The following is a 19,650-nucleotide window of genomic DNA, read 5'->3' on the forward strand; positions in this document are numbered from 1 at the left end:
GCATCCAGCCTCTTCAGGATGCGCCCTGCCACAGACAGGTCTCAGGCCGTTGGGTTATCCAGATCCCACGGGAGCCGCCACTATCTTCAAGTCTCCCAACGCCAAAGGCCGATTGTGCGCCGCAAACGCCGAGCTGTTTGTATCATCGGCCCAGATGACGATGACGACACAGACGAGCCAGATGAGGGCACTAAGATCACCGCCGTTGCCACGACTCTGGCCGCTACCTCCCCTGAGACCATCAAGGACGTAAGTCCCCAGGTTCACGATCCCGGATGGGACTTTCGGTCACTTCTGGTCATATCGACGTGTTATTCACAGAACGCGGCTGCCAAAGCCGCTCAGTACGCTCAACACCTCAGCTCAACGACTCCAAGTGCGAAGGGAATCGCTACGCCAACGTGTGATGATCCTAAAACACCAGTCGAAAAGGACATTCTGTGGACGAGCATGTCGGAGCCTGCTGCCAAATTCAAGTCATCCTGGACCACCAGCAATAGGGTGTTGTCCAATGACCACTTTGGGATCTGTCTTGTTGACCCCGAGTTGGAGAACGAGCTTCGAAACAATCCTATGTGCAAGGAGATCCCACACCCGCCGCCATCACTGAGAATCGGAACAGGCCTGCTGAGCTCCAACGGGTCGGACGAGTATGACCAATGGGATTGGCCTCCGTTTTAGTTGGCTAGGGAGAGGCGTGGAGGTGGAAAGATGAGTTGGATAAATAGATGAATGGGATGAGCCTAGCGGATTCTTGAACAGGTCTTGGGATGCACCAAGCACGCCAGCAACGCCTAAGGCGCCCCTTTAGCTGAACCTTGCAAATAACAGGTGTCAGAATATACATCAGGCGTTATCAAAAGGAATTGGCTCGTTTTGGGGCCATTCCCGGTCATACCTGGAGCTCAATGTACGAGTACATATCTGAGAGTTGACTACCTGAGGTTCGGAGCCCCTGTCAACTCTGCACCGGTGCGCCTGAATGGCGGCCCAGACATCCTGATCGTGTCACTCTAGCTTATGGTCACTCGATTGTAAGCCAACAAAAGATAAAGGACTTATGAAAACACGAGTATAATTCAATGCAACTTCCCTTGATAAACTTGTGAGATGTCAAGAACGGGTTCAAAGGCGGCTGTCGTACCCGAGGGTATTAATACACCACAGTTGGAATCTATCACCCATCTTGTCCTCTCGGCAGTCCATTCCGGATGCGACTACTCGTCGTCCTGGATCGAAGAGGCCCAATGGCTGGGTAGATGGATCTCAAGGCCCACATCTGTCCTACTCTTTTCCGGGCTTGCAATGGATGTTATCTCGATGTTATGCACGGTAGGTGGGGACGGCCTGATAACCGACGACGTCACTAGCCTGGCCCATCCTGGAATACTATAAAGCGATAAAGGCCCGACTCCCGAATCCCTGATGTCGTCATCCAGATGTTTTGAAGATAGGTGGGTACTCGGGATACCTGTTGGGTCGCCGTTTGAATTCTTCTGACCAGATTGAGTTGAGTTTCGCTCGAATCAGAGCTTTGAGTGAGAGCATTGCAACTGGCCGGCAGGTTTGTTGAGTCAGAGTCAACACGAGTAAGAGACGAATTCCTTCTGGAACGGAACTAACTCAATTACACCATATTGTCTGAACAATCACTCCAAGGTACTTGCTCGGTGTTCATCGCTATCCGTAATTCTTTACCCTCAGGGGTTAGCCCTGGTTAGGCCATCATAAGGCTTGCTTCATGCACCACACTGTGCCCATAGTTGAGAGTTCGGCGCGAGACAATGACGCAGGACAAAAGCAAAATTGCATATTGACGGCCGTCTCAAGAAATTTCTGCTGCTCGGAAGCGCGAATTCAGGTTTGCTTGGGATCGGAGTCACAGTGCGGATGGTGCTCGCGTTTTGACGGACGGCGAGATGCCGAGCCGCTCTAGCCAACCACGGCGCCGATCTGCGAACGGAGAAAGCCGCTAGAAGGCGCTTGACTCCTTCTCGAAAAGCTTGTTGACGCAGCTCCACCATCGCCACGCCCGGGATCGGTGTGCTAGATGGCCCTCCATGAGAGAGCAAAGTGCCGGTCATTGGTGAGAAAGACAGATTGGGACTAGCAAAATCCTGGATCTCGAAGGGCTTGTATCCCACATGGAGAACTCTTCCCTGTTGATACGCTCGTTTCGCGGATACGCTCATCGCTTGCAGCGGCCTCCCGGAGGTAGAGTGGATATGAATCGCCGCGACACTCATTACCGAGCCAGCCCGATTCAAGATTGGACGCGGCCAGGGAGATATAAGTTGTTCCGATGTCTCAAATCCGGAGTGGTGATTTGGATAGACCATAGATCAGAAGTTCCTGTGTGGCACTTCAGTCAACATTCCCTTCTTCACTACGACTTGTCGTAGTTCATTCCCTTATCTTAATACACACTTCATTCTTTCGAGGATTCACCTTCAGGGGTGTAAAACATACACTCCCCCAACCCAACGGCAAACACGCTTGTACCAGTCACTATCACCGAGACAAACACGTCCGCGTTCGAGAGAGTCCACACATCAACAATGGAGGAAAAGTCCAACAAGCTCCCCAATGGGGAGACAGCACAAGACTACAAGCTGGTGTCGTTCGCAGAAGGAGATCCAGAGAACCCTAAGAACTGGTCCAAGTGGTTTAAGTGGTACATCACCATGGTCGTTGCTGCGACCTGCTTCGTCGTCGCCTTGTGTTCCAGTATCGTTACTGCCGACATTATCGATGTGGAGGAGGAATTCCACGTCAGCCACGAGGCTGCTCTTGTCCCTGTCACCGTTTTCGTCGTTGGGTTTGGCGTTGGTAAGTGTCATTTCTCCGGGCTAGAGTCGTGCTCCTGAGACTCAACTAACCCTTCCAAGGTCCTATGATCTTCGCTCCCTTGTCTGAGGTGTACGGCAGACGCATCATCTATGGTTCTACCCTCTTTTTGGCTGTCATCTTCATCATTCCCTGCGCCGTTTCCAAGAATATCGGCACGCTCATCGTCTGCCGTGCCATCGATGGCATTGCCTTCTCTGCCCCCATGACACTCGTCGGCGGCACTCTCGCTGATCTCTGGAGGAACGAGGAGCGTGGTATTCCCATGGCTGCTTTCTCCGCAGCTCCCTTCATCGGCCCGGCCATTGGCCCTCTCATCGGTGGTTTCCTTTCCGACGCCGCCGGCTGGCGCTGGCTGTACTGGATCCAGCTCATCTTCGCCTTCGTCGTCTGGGTTCTCATTACCTTCACTGTTCCCGAGACGTATGCGCCGACTATTCTCGCTGCCCGCGCCAAGAAGATGCGCAAGCAGACCGGCGACGCCAACTACGTCACGGCCGAGGAGCTCGACCCCCGGCCCTTCTCAGAGCGCATCGGTGTCTTCTTGATCCGTCCATTCCAGCTCCTCTTCGGCGAGCTCATCGTCCTGCTCATCAGCATTTACATGTCGGTCCTGTATGGCCTGCTGTACATGTTCTTCGTCGCCTACCCCATCATCTTCCAGGTTCGCAAGGGCTACAGCGCCGGCATCACCGGTCTTATGTTCATCCCGCTGGCCATCGGCGTCGTCACCTCAGCCATGTGCTCGCCCTTCGTCAACAAGCACTACCTCAGTATGGTCGCCCGCCACAACGGCCGCCCGCCTGCCGAGGTCCGCCTGATCCCCATGATGCTCAGCTGTTGGTTCATCCCTATCGGCCTGTTCATCTTTGCCTGGTCCTCCTACCCCTGGCTCACCTGGGTTGGCCCTTGCCTTGCCGGTTTCCCCATCGGCTTCGGCTTTATCTTCCTGTACAACGCGGCCAACAACTACCTCGTCGACTCGTACCAGCACCAGGCCGCGTCCGCCCTCGCCGCCAAGACTTTCATCCGCTCCTTCTGGGGCGCCGGCGTCGTGCTCTTCACTGAGCAGATGTACGACCGCATGGGCGATCAGTGGGCGTCCACCTTCCTCGCGTTCTTGGGTCTGCTGTGTTGCGGCATTCCCTTCCTCTTCTGGCGCTACGGCGCGACCATCCGCAAGCGCAGCAAGTACGCCTACGGCGGCGATGATGAGGAGCTGCCCGAGACCAGCTCCGGCTCTGAGTCGGATCTCGAGAGGGGTGTGCGGAAGCCTCACCGTCGTGGCTCAGTTGATCCGAACGCGCCCATGCATGAGGATCCCCTGGATCTGGAACGGGCCATCAGCTACGTGGCTAACCCTTAAGGTGGCGCTGGATGATGATATGTTTGTGGGGGAAGGAATGGGAAAGAAAAAAAAAAGGGAAAAGAAAAACCCGGGCATGTTGGAGTCGGTCATTGTTTGGGTTTGGGGTTTGGGGTTCAGGGGCTGCATTCATCATCTTGGAGTCGGGACGGGGTTTGGAGTCGGCATTGGCGGTTACAAAAGTGATACCAAGGCATAAAGCATATAGAGAAATAATTACTTGATAGTATAACATATGTTTCCCACTCAAAACTTTGTTGAACCTGATACCCGGTGAGGTGAGATGTTGTTTCCCGAGCGACGGGTGGTACGTAGTAATTATGCATATGTCCACAACATCTCAGCTTGACGGAAGCCAGGGGAGCCGAAATTTGGCTACCCACAGCAATCCACCAACATGGCAAACAGCCCGCGGGGCCACGCGAAAGCTTCCTTGGCCTTGACTCGAACCATGCCAAGGGGCCAGCAGTCGGCCTGCTGGCCGACTTCCAGAGCCAAAAACACATCGCTCCCCGGCCAAGAGACGGGGGCTGGCCAACTGTTCACCAGGGTCAGCTCGGCGGCCCTGTCGGAGTTTGCTCCAGCGATTCGGCAGGGTTCCTGTGGTGGGTGCCAAGGAGCGGGGTCGGCATCTGCTCCGCCTCCGGCACTTGACGAACCCGTGCCGGACCGGAGCCGAGGCGGGCTGACCAGAGTCTTGGAGAATTCTTCAATGGAGTGAAGTGGAGGTTCATCGTCAGGGTTTCAACACTTCAGGAGAGTTATGGTTACCGAATCGTTCATCCCGCTTTGAGTTCTTGGTAGTACCAATGATCATGATCTCGAGCAGCGGTCTTGAAACTCCATCCAGTCTGTTCATCTCTCCCGCTGGCTGCTGACGGCCCCCACCCTGCTGACAGAATGGCTTCGGTACGGAGTAGTACTGAGTTGGCCCAGCTCATGCATCCACGTCCTCGGGACCCGGAAGAGACCCCGGCTAGGTGCCTACGCTAACGACCAAGCTTCCCTGTTTTGAGACTATGGCCTGATGTTCAACCGTGGAATAGAACTGATACTATGGCGTCGCTGGCCGAAAGAGGTAACACCTGTCAGCCAATGTGCAGACATAGAACGTGCATATTGGCAAGGGAAGAAGCGGAGGTGAGGAAGACGATGGGCATAAAGAGGCCAAACTCCGCCGCCATGGTGGTCAGCTTCCGTCAGGAACTCCCCGGAACCAGGCCTGGTCTTCCTTTGGTCAACATAGACCGGTTCGTCCAAATCTGAGGTACCCAGCTCGAAATCATTGGGAGGAATCATAACTTCATCGATATCCTCTCGACCAAGATGCGGTTCAGCAGATCCCTCCTCCTCCTTTTAGGGACCAATCCGCTCCCTTCCCTCGCGGTCACTCTGACCACCATCTTCACCCTTCCCGGGCCCACCCTTCCCGGCTCCTGGTTCGAGAACCTCGCCGTGAGGCCCAACGGCAAAATCCTCGCCACACGCGGCGATGCGCCCGAAATCTGGCAAATCGATCCGGCCACCAACACCGGCTCACTGTTGGTGAGCGTTACCGGCGCCTACAACCTCACAGGCATCGCCGAGGTCCGCCCGCGCCACCATGGCAAAGGCAAGACGCGGCACGTGCACGAGACCTACATCTTCGCGAGCTCTTACATCCCGGCCCCGTTCACCGTCGCGCCGGGGAGCGCTAAGGTGTGGAAGCTGACCTTCGGACACTCGGGGACGCCGACCGTCTCCCTTCTCGCGGCCATGCCCAGCGCGGGCTTCCTCAACGGCGTGGCGTCGTGGGACACGGGGCGGGTGCTGATCAGCGACACGGAACTCGAGTGCGTGTACCTCATGGACGTGGACACGGCGTCCTACACGACGCCGCTCACCGGGCTGGCGGGAATTAACGGAATCCAAACACGCGGCTCGGCGACGGGGGCGGGTCATCTGGGCCACATGTACGTTTATCGCGCGGACCATTTGCTGTCCCAGCTGAGCAGGATCCCGGTGGATTCGAATGCCGTGGCGACCGGCTCGGCGGAGCTGCTGTCGAACGGGACCTCGATTGATGATTTCGCTATCAACGTGGATAGCACGGGAGCTGGCAAAGCATATATCGGCGCGATGTACGATAACCTGGTGCAAGAGGTGGACGTGGCGGCTGCGCCATCTTCTGGGCTGGGGACGAGCAGCTTGTTGGCGAACGACTTGACAGGCACGGGGTACGGCCTGGTCACTGTCGTGGCTTTTGGGAGGACATCGGCGGATTCGAATGTGTTGTATGCGACTGCTGGGCAAGGCGGAGGTAATGCGGCGATTGTGAAGATTGAGCCTTGAGACTTCATTGGGAGGGTTGCAAAGCTTTCGAGGGGATTCGGAGTTGGGCGGTTGGATGATGATGTACATGCTTATGACATCTTCGATAACGATGACTGAATGAACCAATTGTGACATTATTGCACCAATGTCGTGTCACCATGACACCCAATTTGTGACTGCAGCTGTGGAGTGTTCCATGGCTGATAGCCTGGACCGGTTTTCTATGACGGTTTTTATGTGTCTGGGTCGAGGTAGACACTCGGGAACTAGGTGGGTAATCAATCGCCTGTAAGCAGAGGACCCTTTCGGGCGTCTGGGACCGGCCTCAATGTTCTATGACGCTCCTAGACGAAAGACATCATTACGGCCCCTGAATTCCAAACCGCTCATATGGAAAGTTGACCAGACTATCCAGCTTCTCTGCCCACCCGTCATCCAGCTGGCCTAGCTGATGCTCATCCCCAATTTGCACCAACCCCGACCGCCCCGCGAGAACCTCCTTGACCCTGTCCTTCCACTCCGCCCAAAGTCCTTCATGCGGCACCCACACAACTCTCATGCCAGCTCGCCTCCCAGCCTCCACACCCGGCACGCTGTCCTCGAACACGAGGCACTCGGCCGGCGTAATCGGCGGTTCCCCCGTATTCTCTTCCTTCAGGACGGCGTTGATCGCCTCGAGCGCCACCAAGTAAATATCCGGCGCCGGCTTCCCCCGTCCGGGCTTGACCCGCGGATCGTCGCCGAGCACGCGGCACTTGAGAGGGATCATGTCCATCATCGCGCGTGTCTCCGGTCTCTTCATCTTCAACTCAAAGTTCTCCGTGGACGTGCTGCTGGCGAGAGCGACGCGGACTTGGCGCCCCTCGACGTTCCGCGCGGCATGCTCCACTCCCTTGCCGCCGCCTGTGAGGTGCGAGAGCAGGTCGGCGGCTCCGGGAAGCGGCTCGCATTCGGGAAAGTGAATGGCCTGGAACTCGGCCTGCTCTTTGGCGTACTGCTCGTGCGAGATGGGGAGCTGGGCCCAAGCGTGGAAGACGGGGCCGTTGCTGCTCCCTGGGACGCCCATGAGCTTGGCCTTGAGGGACCACGGCATGGGCGGACGGCCGTACTTGGCCAGGACCTTGTTGGCACAGAGGCTATAGATATCCTCGGTGTTGAGGAGGAGGCCGTCCATGTCAAATAGGCAGGCCCGGATGGGGGGAAGGTTGGCAGAGTGAGGTTTAGAGCTAAATTGGAGTGGTTAGGATTGATTTCTTAATCTGGGACACGGAAGACATACCCCATGGTTGTGGGAAATCTCTTTCAGGGGCCTTAAATGCTATTAGTTGTCGTCAGTAAATAAGAAGATACTGAGTAGAAGATCAGAAGTGGTGTAGGCCAGCAATTGCAACCCAACAGGAACTGGTGTCGAGGTTTCGCAGATTGAACCTGCAGCAGGTGGTGAGGTGAAACATGAATGGTCTCTGTGCTGGTCAAAGTGGAGACACACAGGTAGCCTGCAGGTCAAAGATTTCCAAGGGGTTTGTGCAGATTCTGATCAGCTAAGGTCCCAAGGCTTCGGGGTCCTTGGGTTGAATCCAAAATACCTTCCCTCCCAAGACATTCACTGATGGCCAACGGAACCGCAGGAACAGCAAGTTTTCGAACACTTTCAATAAACAAACAAAATAAATATAATCATAAACATAAACAAGCCAACCAACCAAGCCTTTTCCAGCCCTCTAGGATAAGTGATTGTTCGGTAATATGTCGGGGTGTGATGATACGTGGGTATCCGCGATGCTCTCCGTTTCCATGAGAGAGCATTAGCATCTTCTCTGCTTCTCCGTCGTCTCCAACAAGTCCTTCCCTTTAGCACTTCCTCCACTCGACGTCCCACTGCTCAGTGTTGGCCTTGAAGTAGGCCCTGCCTTCACCAGAGAGAACAGCGCGGAAGTTGATGTTGAGGATACCAGTGTACCCGTCCTTGCCGATGCATGGCGACCAGACCTTGTTGTTGTCCGACTTGCCGGTCAGAACGACGGCCTGGGTGACGGTCCTGTTGCCGTTGTTCGCAAGGGTGCCCTTGAAGACCTCCTGGACAGGGAGTCAGTCATCCGCGTCATCTCCCAAAAGATATGATTCCATGTGGGAAAATACTCACAGTCTTGGCGGGATCCTGGCTGAAGTAGACGCTGGTGAAGTGGGTGAGAGAGGTGCCGGGCTGCAGCACGGCCTGGCCGCGGACGGTGTTGCTCTTGACAGCGACTTGCCAGCCCTGGCTGGCACCCTCGGCCTGGAGGTGGGCCTGGCAGTTGACAGTCTGGCTCGTGCCCGGGAGGTTCGCGACGAACTCGCTGAAGGTAACCTTGGGGTCGTTAAAGGTGCCAGAGAAGGCGGGGTCCTTCTGGCACCCGCTGCCCGAGAACTTGATGCTGGTGATCTTGGGCACGGCGGCCTTGTCCTCAGCGATAACGGCCGAGGCAGCGGCCAGGAGGAGGGTGAGGTTCGCAAGGAGGCCCATTGTGTCTCGGAGGTTTGGTGGAGAGGAAGTAGCTATTAAGGTCTGCTTGAGGCGGAGAGGATCGGTTGGACTGGGCTGCTCAGGAAACCTCTTGTTGATAGATATAGTTCGTCAAGATGCAGTCTGGTGATTTACATAGGATGCGAAGCAGGAGTTGGTCGAGGGACGACCGATGGCCCCTTTCTTATACAAAGGGCGGCCATCCGGGAGGTGGCTAGTGGTGCAACGCGCGTCGGCGCCAGATGGACCTTCTAGGCGAGGCAAAGACATCGTGATCCTCTTGGACTGTAGTGGTTCCCGATGTGTCGCCACCGTGGTTCTCGGGCCACGACCAGGTCGTCTAAGTGTCTCTATGCGGAGCTTGCAATTTATCCATATTGCGTCGCCGTGAATCCGGGTGCCCGGATTGGCAAGACGCAGACTCTAAATTAACATCCAAAAATAGGTCCCAGACATTTACTGTCTCGCTCGCCTTCGCTTCCCCGCCAAGATGGCCTTGAGCTTGCGCCAGTGGCTCGGAAAGAGGCGAGAACTCGGAGCATCGACCGGAGAGGGAGGACACAAACCCGGAATCCCCAGAACAGCGTTGCACGGAGAGATTCGGATGCTCTTCTCGGCGCATCTCGTCAAGAGCGCAGAATCACCAGAATCAACAGTCTTGATGTTGATACTACCGAGAAGGAATGAATTGGGAGTGATGCAGCGCAATGCATCGATGCCAAAGTTTGGCAGCAACCCTCCAACTATCAACACCCATTTGAAAGGGGCATCAACCGTTGACGAGAAGCTGCTGCAGGCACTCTGCTTTGCTGCAGCCCAGCCGTTTTATTATCTGCCGCATTGGGTTGCCTACCTATCATCCAACCTACTCATATACTAGTGCTAAACTGCCCCGTGTACTCCAAACAAACGTTGCCCACCTCCTGCAGAAAAGGTCCGGCCCTCCACACCATCAGGATCTTTTCTCTCCGGCACATGCGATTCCACATGTCAGGGTCAACGGTCTCCTCCGCGGTGCCCGCCGTCGCCACGTTGCGGCACAGTACGGAAACGATCGCTGCGGAGCTCATTTCCGCGCCGTTTCTGGTGTCGATGCGACCTTAACGTTTCCTCCTCCCCAGACCACAGAACTTTCGACCCTCCCAACGGAAGTTCTGGCCTGCCAGGGGTTCAGGTCGCCGATTCGTGCCACCCGCTGTAAGCTTAAACTGTCATGCACCACGCCCAGCCATACATTCTCACATACGACGTGTATACCCCAGAGAGAGAAAAACACTTGCCTTCCTTCTGCGGGCTAACCCAGTCTTGCGTTGCATGGGTCTCTCCGCTACCACCAAAGCATTGACAGAGGCTCGCTCGCTACTTTCTCCTTCCGTGGACGTCGCTCTCGATCATTCAGGCTCGTCGTCTAATACCGACAAGATAGGCGGAATGCCCAGTCTGCTCGGGTCCAACGTCGGGTAGAGTGCGACGTAGTCAAAACTGGCCCATGCCATCGCATCCTATTTATGGCAGCTTTCAATATCCCGATGGCACTCCCCGGTATGGAGAGCCAAACGGTCGCCGAGTCTGGCTCCCTTCTAGCCTAGAAAGCTTCCAAGCCCACAGTAACCAGGAAGCGCACTACGTACGTACGTACGTACGTACGTACGTGTGGATATTGCCCAGTCGGTCTTTGCCTGACGGGAGATAGTAACGAGTCGAATGTCGAAGCTGCCTCTTCCGCTGACATTCCAGCACTCCCCGACTGGTAGGTTCGCCAGTATTGTTACATGCGTTGTGCTGTTCCCCAGCCATCGCAACGTGATCGGAAGCAACCCCAGCAAGCATCCAAGACCTTGACTGTCACCTCCACTCCGAACAGCGAGTAACGGTCCCACTATGGCATTACTTTACATAGCAGGTGTAATGTCAAGCAGTGGTACTGTACATGGCGTCATGCTTGCCCAGCCGCGTACGTCCGCTTGGAGATAGGGGCAGCCGAGGAGCAATCACCTCGCTTGGTTTGCTGACCATATCTTTATTCATGCTCGTCGCTGTACACTTGGGCTCGGCTTCACCTCGCTGAGATCCACAGGTAAGTGAGGCAGTTTATATGAGATACGTAGGTGATTTCTTGGTACCAACCAGGCGGAGGACGTAATTAGGACACACTAGAGTCTCTCCTCAGATCGCGCCACTGGATCATCAACAGATAGTAGAATAGGTATCACATGCTGCATTCACCTGCCGCAAGCATCTCATTGCCCTCGGCTCTACTTGCTAGGTTCGGGACCTTCGGTGGCGATTGAAGGGCAAAAGTCCAAGTGTGGATGAGCTGATTACTACCGGCCTCCTGTCAACTCCTGTCAGGGACCGGGTAATCGCATGGTTACAGAGGAGACGACCGTCAAGTTTTTAATACCATAAGTGCTCGGCTGACCTCTCCGGTACCGCAATCTGGAAATCCCGGAGAGTCCTTGATCGTGTCCACTTCTTGCTCCTGGAAATCTCACAATAGGCGAGACGCACAAGAATAGACACACCGTTGCGACTGACATTCATTTCCGCAGCGCCGGGACTTTCGAGGTTCTGGAACCTGGCACTTGAACCCCAGCGAGCTACGGTCCTGTAAGTAGTTACTGTACGGAGTAGTAATGGACTGATACACATTAATATATTTACCAATTGCCCCCTTGTCTCAAGACCCTGGAAAGCATTTAGTATTGGGAACTTTCTCACGGGCTCGCAACGTTCAACGAAGCCATAATACGCTGTTCTGGGCTTCCAATCGCTCAACGTCCGAGAACCGGCTACATAGTAGATCATCTAGTGCCAACTCGACTTGGCTTGTGATCATGGCTCTAAGGCTCTCACAATCATCGTCACTTTACTCCGGCTCTAGCAGTCACCCTGGGATGAGTGACAAATTTGACCCCGTCAAGCCCACGACTGAAATGTAGCAATACGGAGGACTGCGTAGTCCGGAGTAGTAGACTCACTCTCAAAGGAGGATCGAACTCCGGCTCAGCAGATCAGCTGAAACCTCCCCTGTTAAATCTCGCAAGGGAATGAGGAGAAATTTAGCTAGCCGAAGGAGTCAGGTGAAGATCTCATGCGGAGCTCTTTGGTTTCTTCTCATCTGACATGAATTCAACTCGACGGCCTTCAGTTGGTTGGCTTGGACATCCAGAGCCTACCAAGGCGTCCAAGAGAGAGATATCTGACATTGCCAACTGTTGATTGGTGTTTTATCCCACAGATCCCCCGAAGGGGGGCGGGTAGATTAGGGTTATGACAACGGGCTATTCCGCATGGGGTCTCGGGACACAAGTGCCGCACCGACATGTCGGGAAGGTTGGATGGTAGCATTGTAGATCGAAGGGAGCGGGTTCCTGGCCGCTGAGGAGAGGTCTGGTGAGACAAGTCACAAGGGGGTTGAACGAAAGGTTAACCATCAAGGGGAACGTTAAGTACGATGTAGAGACGCTTATTAATTAGCGGTAGTAAGAAGTAATTCTCCAGGTACCTGAGACAGCCCTGGAAATTAGTTAAATGTGATAGAGCTATGCAGTCTCAACACCAAGCACCTGATCTCTTAACATCATTGTATAATCTTGACCCCATCACCGTCAACTAACCATGAATCGTTCTCAAAACCCGGAACATGCACAACAGAACAAAATGGTATCATGTATGCTCCCAGCTACCGTTCAAACAACCCACCCAACACCAATGCCACCCAAACGCCAGAATACAAAAGGAAAATGACAGGGACAATATGCATCTTGACCCCAAAATATCCATGCAACCAACCTTCCCATGCTCATATGTCTCCCATCGACCTGACGTAGACTCGCTCGTTGTGCGTGCGATGTGTGCCGCTTCGGGTTGCAACTTGTTGACATCCATCAACGCATATTATTGGGGTCTGAGCCTCCAAAACGTCACCCCATCGTGAGATTCGTCGGTTCTGAGACAGCGTGCGGCCGTAAATGCGTCTTCGGCGGTGCCCTCAAAACCGTCCTTTCTCCATCACTGCGGCCCATCATTGGTGTGCTGTCCTCATGAGGGCCTTGCTCACTGCTACTCCTGCTCCCGAGGCTGCTCGATCTCCTCAGCCCGTCGCCTTTCCTGCCCAAGGTGCTGGGAGTGCTCAAGTCCCCCGCCACAGCAGTTGACGAGGTGGACAACGACGGCCCTCCGAGCTTCTCGTCCAAGTAATCGTCCCCGCCAAACAGGCGATGGGCCTCGAGATCCAAGTCCGCATCCAGATCGTACTGTCCCCCTATATCTCGTCCCGCACTCAGCTTCCGGAGTGGAGCAGTCGAGGATGCGGTGAAGCCGTGGTAATACCGTGACTTTTCCAACGTGTCGCCATTCACAGAGACTCGGCTTTCAGAAAGGTGCGGGAGCACGCTGACACCTATACTACCAGCACGACTGCAAACTGGGTAGAGGGCAGGGGGGCTGCTGCGTCGGGCGTAGTTGGCTGATGATTGTTGGTGTGTTTGTGTCGGCGACGTAAGGGGAAAGGTCCCAGAAGTCGGGGAGGACGAAGAGATGCGCTTGCCGGGGTTAAGACGATTGTCATTGCTTTGATCGAGTTCATAAACGCTGTGGGTGCCAAGAGGTGTGATCCATTGAAGGGTTGGGTCCGGTTGATCATGAGTACTGGGTGAGAAAAAACGAGGAAATATGCGTTCGATGAGCGGCTTCAGGGTCATGATGCAAGCGCATGAGATGGCCGCGTTGACCTCGATCGTCGTCCAATAGATCATGTGGGCGCTCGTGTATGAACCGTCATGAGTTTGCCAGTCGTGCTGTGTAGCTAGGACGAGGAATGCGAGGCGGACGACAGAGATGATGCAGACGCTACAGACGCGAGTTAGATGTGGAAGACAAGAGGTCGTAAGGGAAAAAACATACAAGAAGCCAAGAGCAAAAACGCCAACTATAGCATATTTCTGACGACGAGGGAGTGTTAAGCGACACAATACGGGCATCTGAAATAGTTAGCAGGTCAACTTGCGAAGGTTTGATGGTTGTGAAACGCGTACCGGCAAGGCCATGATGATAAGATCGCTGGCGAGGTGGAGGCCGGCGTTCGCCCACCACACGTTGGCGGGCTGGCAGTAGACATGGGTGGTCAAGAAGAGTGACCAGTCCCAGAAAGCCACAAGAGGTATGCAAACGGTGAGGACTGAGATGGCGAACCAGACGGTCAATGCGATGACGCAAAGCAGGAAAAGCTGTACCGTGCGCTGAATCCATTCCCAAGTGAAAATCCGCTTATAGAGCAACAAAATCGAGATGCGAGTGAAGCTAAGGCTGAGGTTATAAAACAGCATCCCATACCACGCGGCCTGACATTGTTAGACATATGGGAGAGTTGAACAGGATGTGGCACCGGTGGGCGGCTTACTCGTTGAAAGTTGGTGAACTTTAACATGTCAAACTCCCACCAATGTTTGCCAGCGCCATTGACCAACTCTGGATGAAGTTAGTGTACAATCCTGAAGCTGGGCGAAATCGTTGACATGACGTACGTTCCAGGGCGCTCGCTGTGACACCAGCAGAACAGAGCTAGAAGGATCATGAGCGTCAGCATTGATGATGTGGACGAAATCCAGCGACAATGAAGGCCACTCACTAATGCTGGCAAGATTACCCAGTCAGACCAACCGAGAACTTTGCTGACATAGCCGCGGACATAGAATCGGAGACCGACGAACGTGATGGCGATCAGGAGGGTGAGGATGGAACAGACAACGATGTCGACTTGGAGTGATCGCGATGCCTGGTCTGGTATTGGTCCGGGAGAAAACGTCGCGCCGACGAAGTCCTCGTCCACCCATGGGTTGTGACCGAAAGTTCCGTTGGCGGTGGAAGATGAATCAAACCCGGCACCGGGATCCATCATGCCCACCTCGTCACAACGGCGAAGGCGGCGGCGGAGACGGATGCGGACGCGGCGGCGACCCCCACGGTGTTCGCAGTTCCCTGATCACGGACAACAACACCGAAGATGGCTGGATGGCGGTGACTCAATGACGAGGGGCTGGCCACGCCGATGGGCTGAGAACGTCGTCGTCGGCGTGCGCTGGACCGCGTCGGGTTGGCGGAAGCGGCTCGGGACGGGGCCCAGGTGGGTGACAGCGCCGCAAAATCCGGAGAATCGTTTTTGTTGCGCGTTGGACGGTAGATGACAACACATATACTGACAACTGCTACTCCCGCGAATTCTCCGGAGAAAGAGACTGGGTATGATCCGGCAACGGGTTTAATAAAGGTTGATATGTGTTGAGTGATACCTTTCCTGCGGCGGTGCAACGCAGCGAGTCCGGGGTAAACAGTATCGATCAACTCCTTCTGGTGTCAAAGCTCACGTTTGGCACGCGTGTCGGTAGTGTGGATGCACCGTTGTCGTGTGTGTTTGTATGTGTATTCAGGCTTCTCTCCGGGGGACTGGACAAGTTGGATCCCGAGCCGGCGGGTGTCTGGCTACGGGATGCGGGGAGACGGGAACAAGGAGAGCGTTCGCATCGTGACAAACTGCGACGATGTCAAGCAGCCGGCGGCGGTGGGTTGCGGACTGGCCCTCTTCGGCCGCGCAAGTCGGTCGCACCTGGGAAACTCCACCGACATGCTCTGGGTCCCGCGCTCAAATGTAACGTGGAGTTGCATTTCGGAGCTCAAGCGACCGGCGTCCCCTGGGTCGAATGGGTTCCCACAGCCCTCGTTGGACGGTACAGCGGTGGTATTGGACATTCAGGCTGCTCTTGACGGATTCCTCCCTCGAGAGGGCAATGAAGGGGGGCATGGGGCCTTTCATGCGCCAATTGGATTGAGTGAATCCTGGATTTGGCTGTGAGGTCGGTGCGTGCATGAACACTTCACTCGAGGAACTGTCTCAATTCCCCTGAATGAAAAGTCCATTTCAGGATTGATGACCACAACCGTTGTTGGCTAGGGCTTTTTTCCCCGGGCTCTGCGCTTCCCAAGAAACGCCGAGACGATGTTCTGCCGGGGCTAGCGCGCAAACTCTGCCAAACACAGACCCCGGTCATCCCGATGTGGCTCCACCGCAACCGGGACGTCGACCCGAACATCTCCCGATCGGGCAAGGCCTGATGCAAAACCAGGGAACCGCTGCTCCCACGAGGTGAACCTTCGACGCAGAACAAAACTCCATCATGTCGATCCGCCTCGCCCTGGACTGCAAACCAGGCAAGCCAGCGTTGCCCAGAAGGCGAGGCTGGTGAACGGTCAAGGCCCGGTGAACGATCGAGACTCGGCCAACATTCCGAAAGTTTCTTCAGGGGTTGGAAGCCAACTTGGCAACCCTGGCTGCAACTCATTCTGGATTGATGAGGAACTTGCTGAAATCAGGTTAGGAAACGTATTAGTATGTGCGGAGGACATATTAGTACAATTACTAAGCAACACCAGTTATACGTCGTATTCCAGATACACTAAGTCCTGCCTGGATCTTCATCCTGATCCTCCTCAACTCTTTGTCTGGGAATGCAACGTCACTATCTCGTGTGCTCATGTCCTGTGCCTCAGCCAGAGACCATCGCAACGCGACAACTGAGCTGTTGGGTTTGGCTGCAAAATCTGTCCAGGCGTCAATGATCTAACTCCAAATCGGCGATAGCACGCCATGACGGTAACGATGATCGAACGACAACCACGAGGCCTCGCGTGGCAATAACACAACCTGCAGAAGCATTTTTTTACGAGTGTGATATACAATTAGAACCTCGCTACGGAGTTAATAACATATACACATGGTACATCTTTCCTGGTATGCTCTCAGGTCTCTTGTTTTCTCCTTCGCCCTCGGGGCTGAGTCCCGTCAAACCCTCTTGAGTCGAGACCACGGTCTTATAGCACCTATGGCACGTATTTCTTGAGAAGGGAGTTGTAGTAGGTGTAGCCAATACCCGAAGGAGGTTCTGCGGCGAAGATGTGTTAGCATTGGAAATATCATCTTTCTGCCGTGTGCTACGCCCGCCGCCGAGCTGCCAAACATCAACTTACCAAACGAGTAGATATAGTCACCCCACCACGGGCCGCCCGCCCACCAAAGCGCACCTGTCCAGACATCGCTATTCTCCTGGAGGTGGTTGAGCATGCCCTCAATGGCCTGCTGGCAAACCGAGTTGGCGCCGCCGGCGAACTCGCCGAGCAGTCCAACCTTGCCGTTCTGCCTGAGCCAGTTGGTCGCACCAATGACGCGCTGAAGGCCGACCTGGGTGCTGACGCAGGCCGTGCTCGTGCCGGACCCGTCCGAGTCGAGGTACTGATGCATCTGGTACACCAGCTTGTTCTCCGGGTCGCGTAGCGCCGCCAAGTTGTTGTTGGTCACGTTCCACGTCCACGCGCCGGTCCACGAGTTGCCCTCGACCATGATGTACTGCGAGGTAGCACCCGCGGCGCGGATGGCGTCGATGGCAACCTGGTTCAGGTCGAAGACGAGCTGCTGGTCCATGTCGTGGTACTCGTTGTTGGTGTCAAAGACGACAAGAGGGTTCGACGCAAAGTGCGTGGCCAGCTTGGTGAAGAAGCTGGCGAAGGCGGCCTTGTCCGTGATGATTCTCTCATAATAGCGCCCGAAGTTGTGAGGGTCAAGCATCACATACTTGCCCTTGCTCGTGATGAAATTCACAGTCTCTGTCAGGTTCCGGAGGTAGTTGGCATCGAACGCGGCGTTCAGCTGGTTGGGTGCCAACCTCTCCATTGAGAAGGCCACACGGAACATGTTGAAGCCGTCATTGATGTGCGTCTATATAACCAGTCAACACTTGGCTCTTGTACCTCATGGTGTACCCCCCCTCTCTCCCTTCCGTTTCTTCACAACATACCTGAATTGACGACGTCGAGGGGAAGGTAAAGTGCTTGCCCCAGAGCCCGGGATACTCTCCCTTGCCGAACTCGGCGCAGGATTGGTTGATGCCAAACCACTTGAACTTGCCCTTAGCCGGAGTGGTTGAGGTAGCAGCCGGGGCCGACCTTGTTGTCGATGTTGCCCCTGGCGTTGTCGTTGTCCGTAACGTGGTCGACTGCGGCTGGCATTGGCTGTACCACTCATTCAGGTACACGCACGTGTAACCAGATACACAGGATGTAGAGCCCGAGAAGCCAACGCCACCACATTGCTGCCATGCACCGCCCTGGGCGAGCGCGCCTGTCGCAAAGAGACCGGCAAGAACGCTGTGCTTCATCGTAGTGATCAGGGGGAACTATCACCAGGAGAGTCGTGATGGATTAGCCTGTCCGCAGTGGACTCGACTACGGCGAGGGTTAGCATGAGAAATCTCAGTCGAAGAGCCTTCCTTGACGCTTATATCCTCGAGCAGTATGCACCATCAATTTGACGGCGTTCTACTCCCAGATATTTGGTCCTGCCATCATGGGTTCCCTCGCCGTGCAGCGTTGCACCACCCCTCGGCTCTCGCCGCGCCGAGGCGGGTAGGTTTGTGGGGCGCCGTGACATGCGAAGGCTTGTTTGTTCATGGAATCGTGCTCCCTCGGGATCGTGATCAAGGTTGTGAGGAGAACAGCTAAGAACGTGTCGCCGAGTTGCCGTATCTGCCCTCAAGGAGGGCGGGACGGACCATGCCGAGTTCCTGAAAACGTTTCGCGATGTCATGTTTCTGTGGAGTGATCGGCCATAAACACACTTGTTTCTTGGTCGCTGTTTGATCTGAATCCCGTGTCATCACGCTCTCGGACCCGACCCGGGGGGTAGCACGGACCGGCCGGTGCCGCCGTTTCGGGGACGCTGTCCTGCGAGGGTGACAGTTGGGGGCGGATGCAGCGTCTCCGGCATCGAGTTGGGGCAGCTGGTTCCGTGTGCCAAGCCCCGTCCTTCGAACATCACCAGACTGAGAAGCTTCATGATGTTTGTTGACCCTGAAGAAAACTAACAGTCAAATTTCCAATCAATCATGGAATAATATGTTGTCGGAGTAATGATGACATCGTGAGAGCCATGGTATCGCCGGGCCTTGTAAGAGCGTGCGGTCGCTATATGATGCTATCTACTTCTACGCAATTGGGATTATTAACTGATTACGTTCAAGGCGTATCATCAGTAGAGAGTATAAAGCTCAGCGCTCCCATACGGTGGCTAATATATCGGCGGTTTCTGTAAGACCTTCCACTGCCCTTGTGAACAGATGGTGACGAATAGGGATAGATACACATGAGGTGATAGGAAACATCAACTCTGTCCTTGTCGGCAGAATATAAGTATGGAATTAAGTGCAGAGTTTTGGAAGAATCCAAGATTTGTGTGCCTGACTACGTTATTACATCGCAACAATACGGCACGCTCAGTTGCCTCGCTAAGCAGATCGGCCAGCAGGATCCCCTTGCATAGGTACCTGATGTTGTCAGAGCTCTCCATGCGCTGGTAGGGGCTTGGAACCAAGCCGTGTGGCGTTTATATCTATCGTTCTGGGGCAAGAATACCGTTACACTACCGGCGTGGGACACAACTGGACACAGCGTCAGACCCACAGACAATGTTGGATGAACGGGGTCGCTGCGCTAAAGACATACCCGGGGATCTTATCCAAAGCCCAAGAGTCAGGGGGAAATTAGAGTAAGAGGATCAGAGCAACCTAAGTGT

At 54.9% G+C, this 19,650-nt stretch overlaps 9 protein-coding genes across 9 annotated transcripts; 4 read left to right on the forward strand and 5 right to left on the reverse strand.

Annotated features, from left to right (window-relative positions):
- Positions 1–18: 18 nt before the first annotated feature.
- On the forward strand, positions 19–681 carry VTJ04DRAFT_1254 (uncharacterized protein; the record flags this gene model as incomplete). The annotated part of the gene is made up of 2 exons (XM_069358922.1): positions 19–249; positions 322–681. The coding sequence occupies 2 exons, from the start codon at positions 19–21 to the stop codon at positions 679–681; spliced, it is 591 nt and encodes a 196-aa protein (XP_069223863.1).
- Positions 682–2,558: 1,877 nt separating this feature from the next.
- On the forward strand, positions 2,559–4,213 carry VTJ04DRAFT_1255 (uncharacterized protein; the record flags this gene model as incomplete). The annotated part of the gene is made up of 2 exons (XM_069358923.1): positions 2,559–2,829; positions 2,889–4,213. 2 exons carry the CDS (start codon positions 2,559–2,561, stop codon positions 4,211–4,213), a joined length of 1,596 nt encoding a protein of 531 aa, XP_069223864.1.
- Positions 4,214–4,496: 283 nt separating this feature from the next.
- VTJ04DRAFT_1256 (uncharacterized protein) lies at positions 4,497–4,867 on the forward strand (the record flags this gene model as incomplete). The annotated part of the gene is made up of 2 exons (XM_069358924.1): positions 4,497–4,520; positions 4,622–4,867. The coding sequence occupies 2 exons, from the start codon at positions 4,497–4,499 to the stop codon at positions 4,865–4,867; spliced, it is 270 nt and encodes an 89-aa protein (XP_069223865.1).
- Positions 4,868–5,539: 672 nt separating this feature from the next.
- VTJ04DRAFT_1257 (uncharacterized protein) lies at positions 5,540–6,544 on the forward strand (the record flags this gene model as incomplete). Its single annotated transcript, XM_069358925.1, has 1 exon — positions 5,540–6,544. The coding sequence occupies one exon, from the start codon at positions 5,540–5,542 to the stop codon at positions 6,542–6,544; it is 1,005 nt and encodes a 334-aa protein (XP_069223866.1).
- A 343-nt stretch (positions 6,545–6,887) lies between these two features.
- On the reverse strand, positions 6,888–7,810 carry VTJ04DRAFT_1258 (uncharacterized protein; the record flags this gene model as incomplete). Its single annotated transcript, XM_069358926.1, has 2 exons — positions 6,888–7,752; positions 7,806–7,810. 2 exons carry the CDS (start codon positions 7,808–7,810, stop codon positions 6,888–6,890), a joined length of 870 nt encoding a protein of 289 aa, XP_069223867.1.
- Positions 7,811–8,377: 567 nt separating this feature from the next.
- VTJ04DRAFT_1259 (uncharacterized protein) lies at positions 8,378–9,029 on the reverse strand (the record flags this gene model as incomplete). The annotated part of the gene is made up of 2 exons (XM_069358927.1): positions 8,378–8,602; positions 8,670–9,029. 2 exons carry the CDS (start codon positions 9,027–9,029, stop codon positions 8,378–8,380), a joined length of 585 nt encoding a protein of 194 aa, XP_069223868.1.
- A 3,669-nt stretch (positions 9,030–12,698) lies between these two features.
- Positions 12,699–12,920, reverse strand: VTJ04DRAFT_1260 (uncharacterized protein; the record flags this gene model as incomplete). The annotated part of the gene is made up of 1 exon (XM_069358929.1): positions 12,699–12,920. The coding sequence occupies one exon, from the start codon at positions 12,918–12,920 to the stop codon at positions 12,699–12,701; it is 222 nt and encodes a 73-aa protein (XP_069223869.1).
- Positions 12,921–12,955: 35 nt separating this feature from the next.
- Positions 12,956–14,928, reverse strand: VTJ04DRAFT_1261 (uncharacterized protein; the record flags this gene model as incomplete). The annotated part of the gene is made up of 6 exons (XM_069358930.1): positions 12,956–13,883; positions 13,938–14,014; positions 14,069–14,374; positions 14,434–14,501; positions 14,558–14,594; positions 14,662–14,928. The coding sequence occupies 6 exons, from the start codon at positions 14,926–14,928 to the stop codon at positions 12,956–12,958; spliced, it is 1,683 nt and encodes a 560-aa protein (XP_069223870.1).
- Positions 14,929–16,907: 1,979 nt separating this feature from the next.
- Positions 16,908–18,238, reverse strand: VTJ04DRAFT_1262 (uncharacterized protein; the record flags this gene model as incomplete). The annotated part of the gene is made up of 3 exons (XM_069358931.1): positions 16,908–16,969; positions 17,055–17,799; positions 17,879–18,238. 3 exons carry the CDS (start codon positions 18,236–18,238, stop codon positions 16,908–16,910), a joined length of 1,167 nt encoding a protein of 388 aa, XP_069223871.1.
- Positions 18,239–19,650: the final 1,412 nt, after the last annotated feature.

This window comes from Mycothermus thermophilus (assembly GCF_041956435.1).
Source record: "Mycothermus thermophilus strain CBS 625.91 unplaced genomic scaffold VTJ04scaffold_1, whole genome shotgun sequence".
NCBI lineage: Eukaryota > Fungi > Ascomycota > Sordariomycetes > Sordariales > Chaetomiaceae > Mycothermus > Mycothermus thermophilus.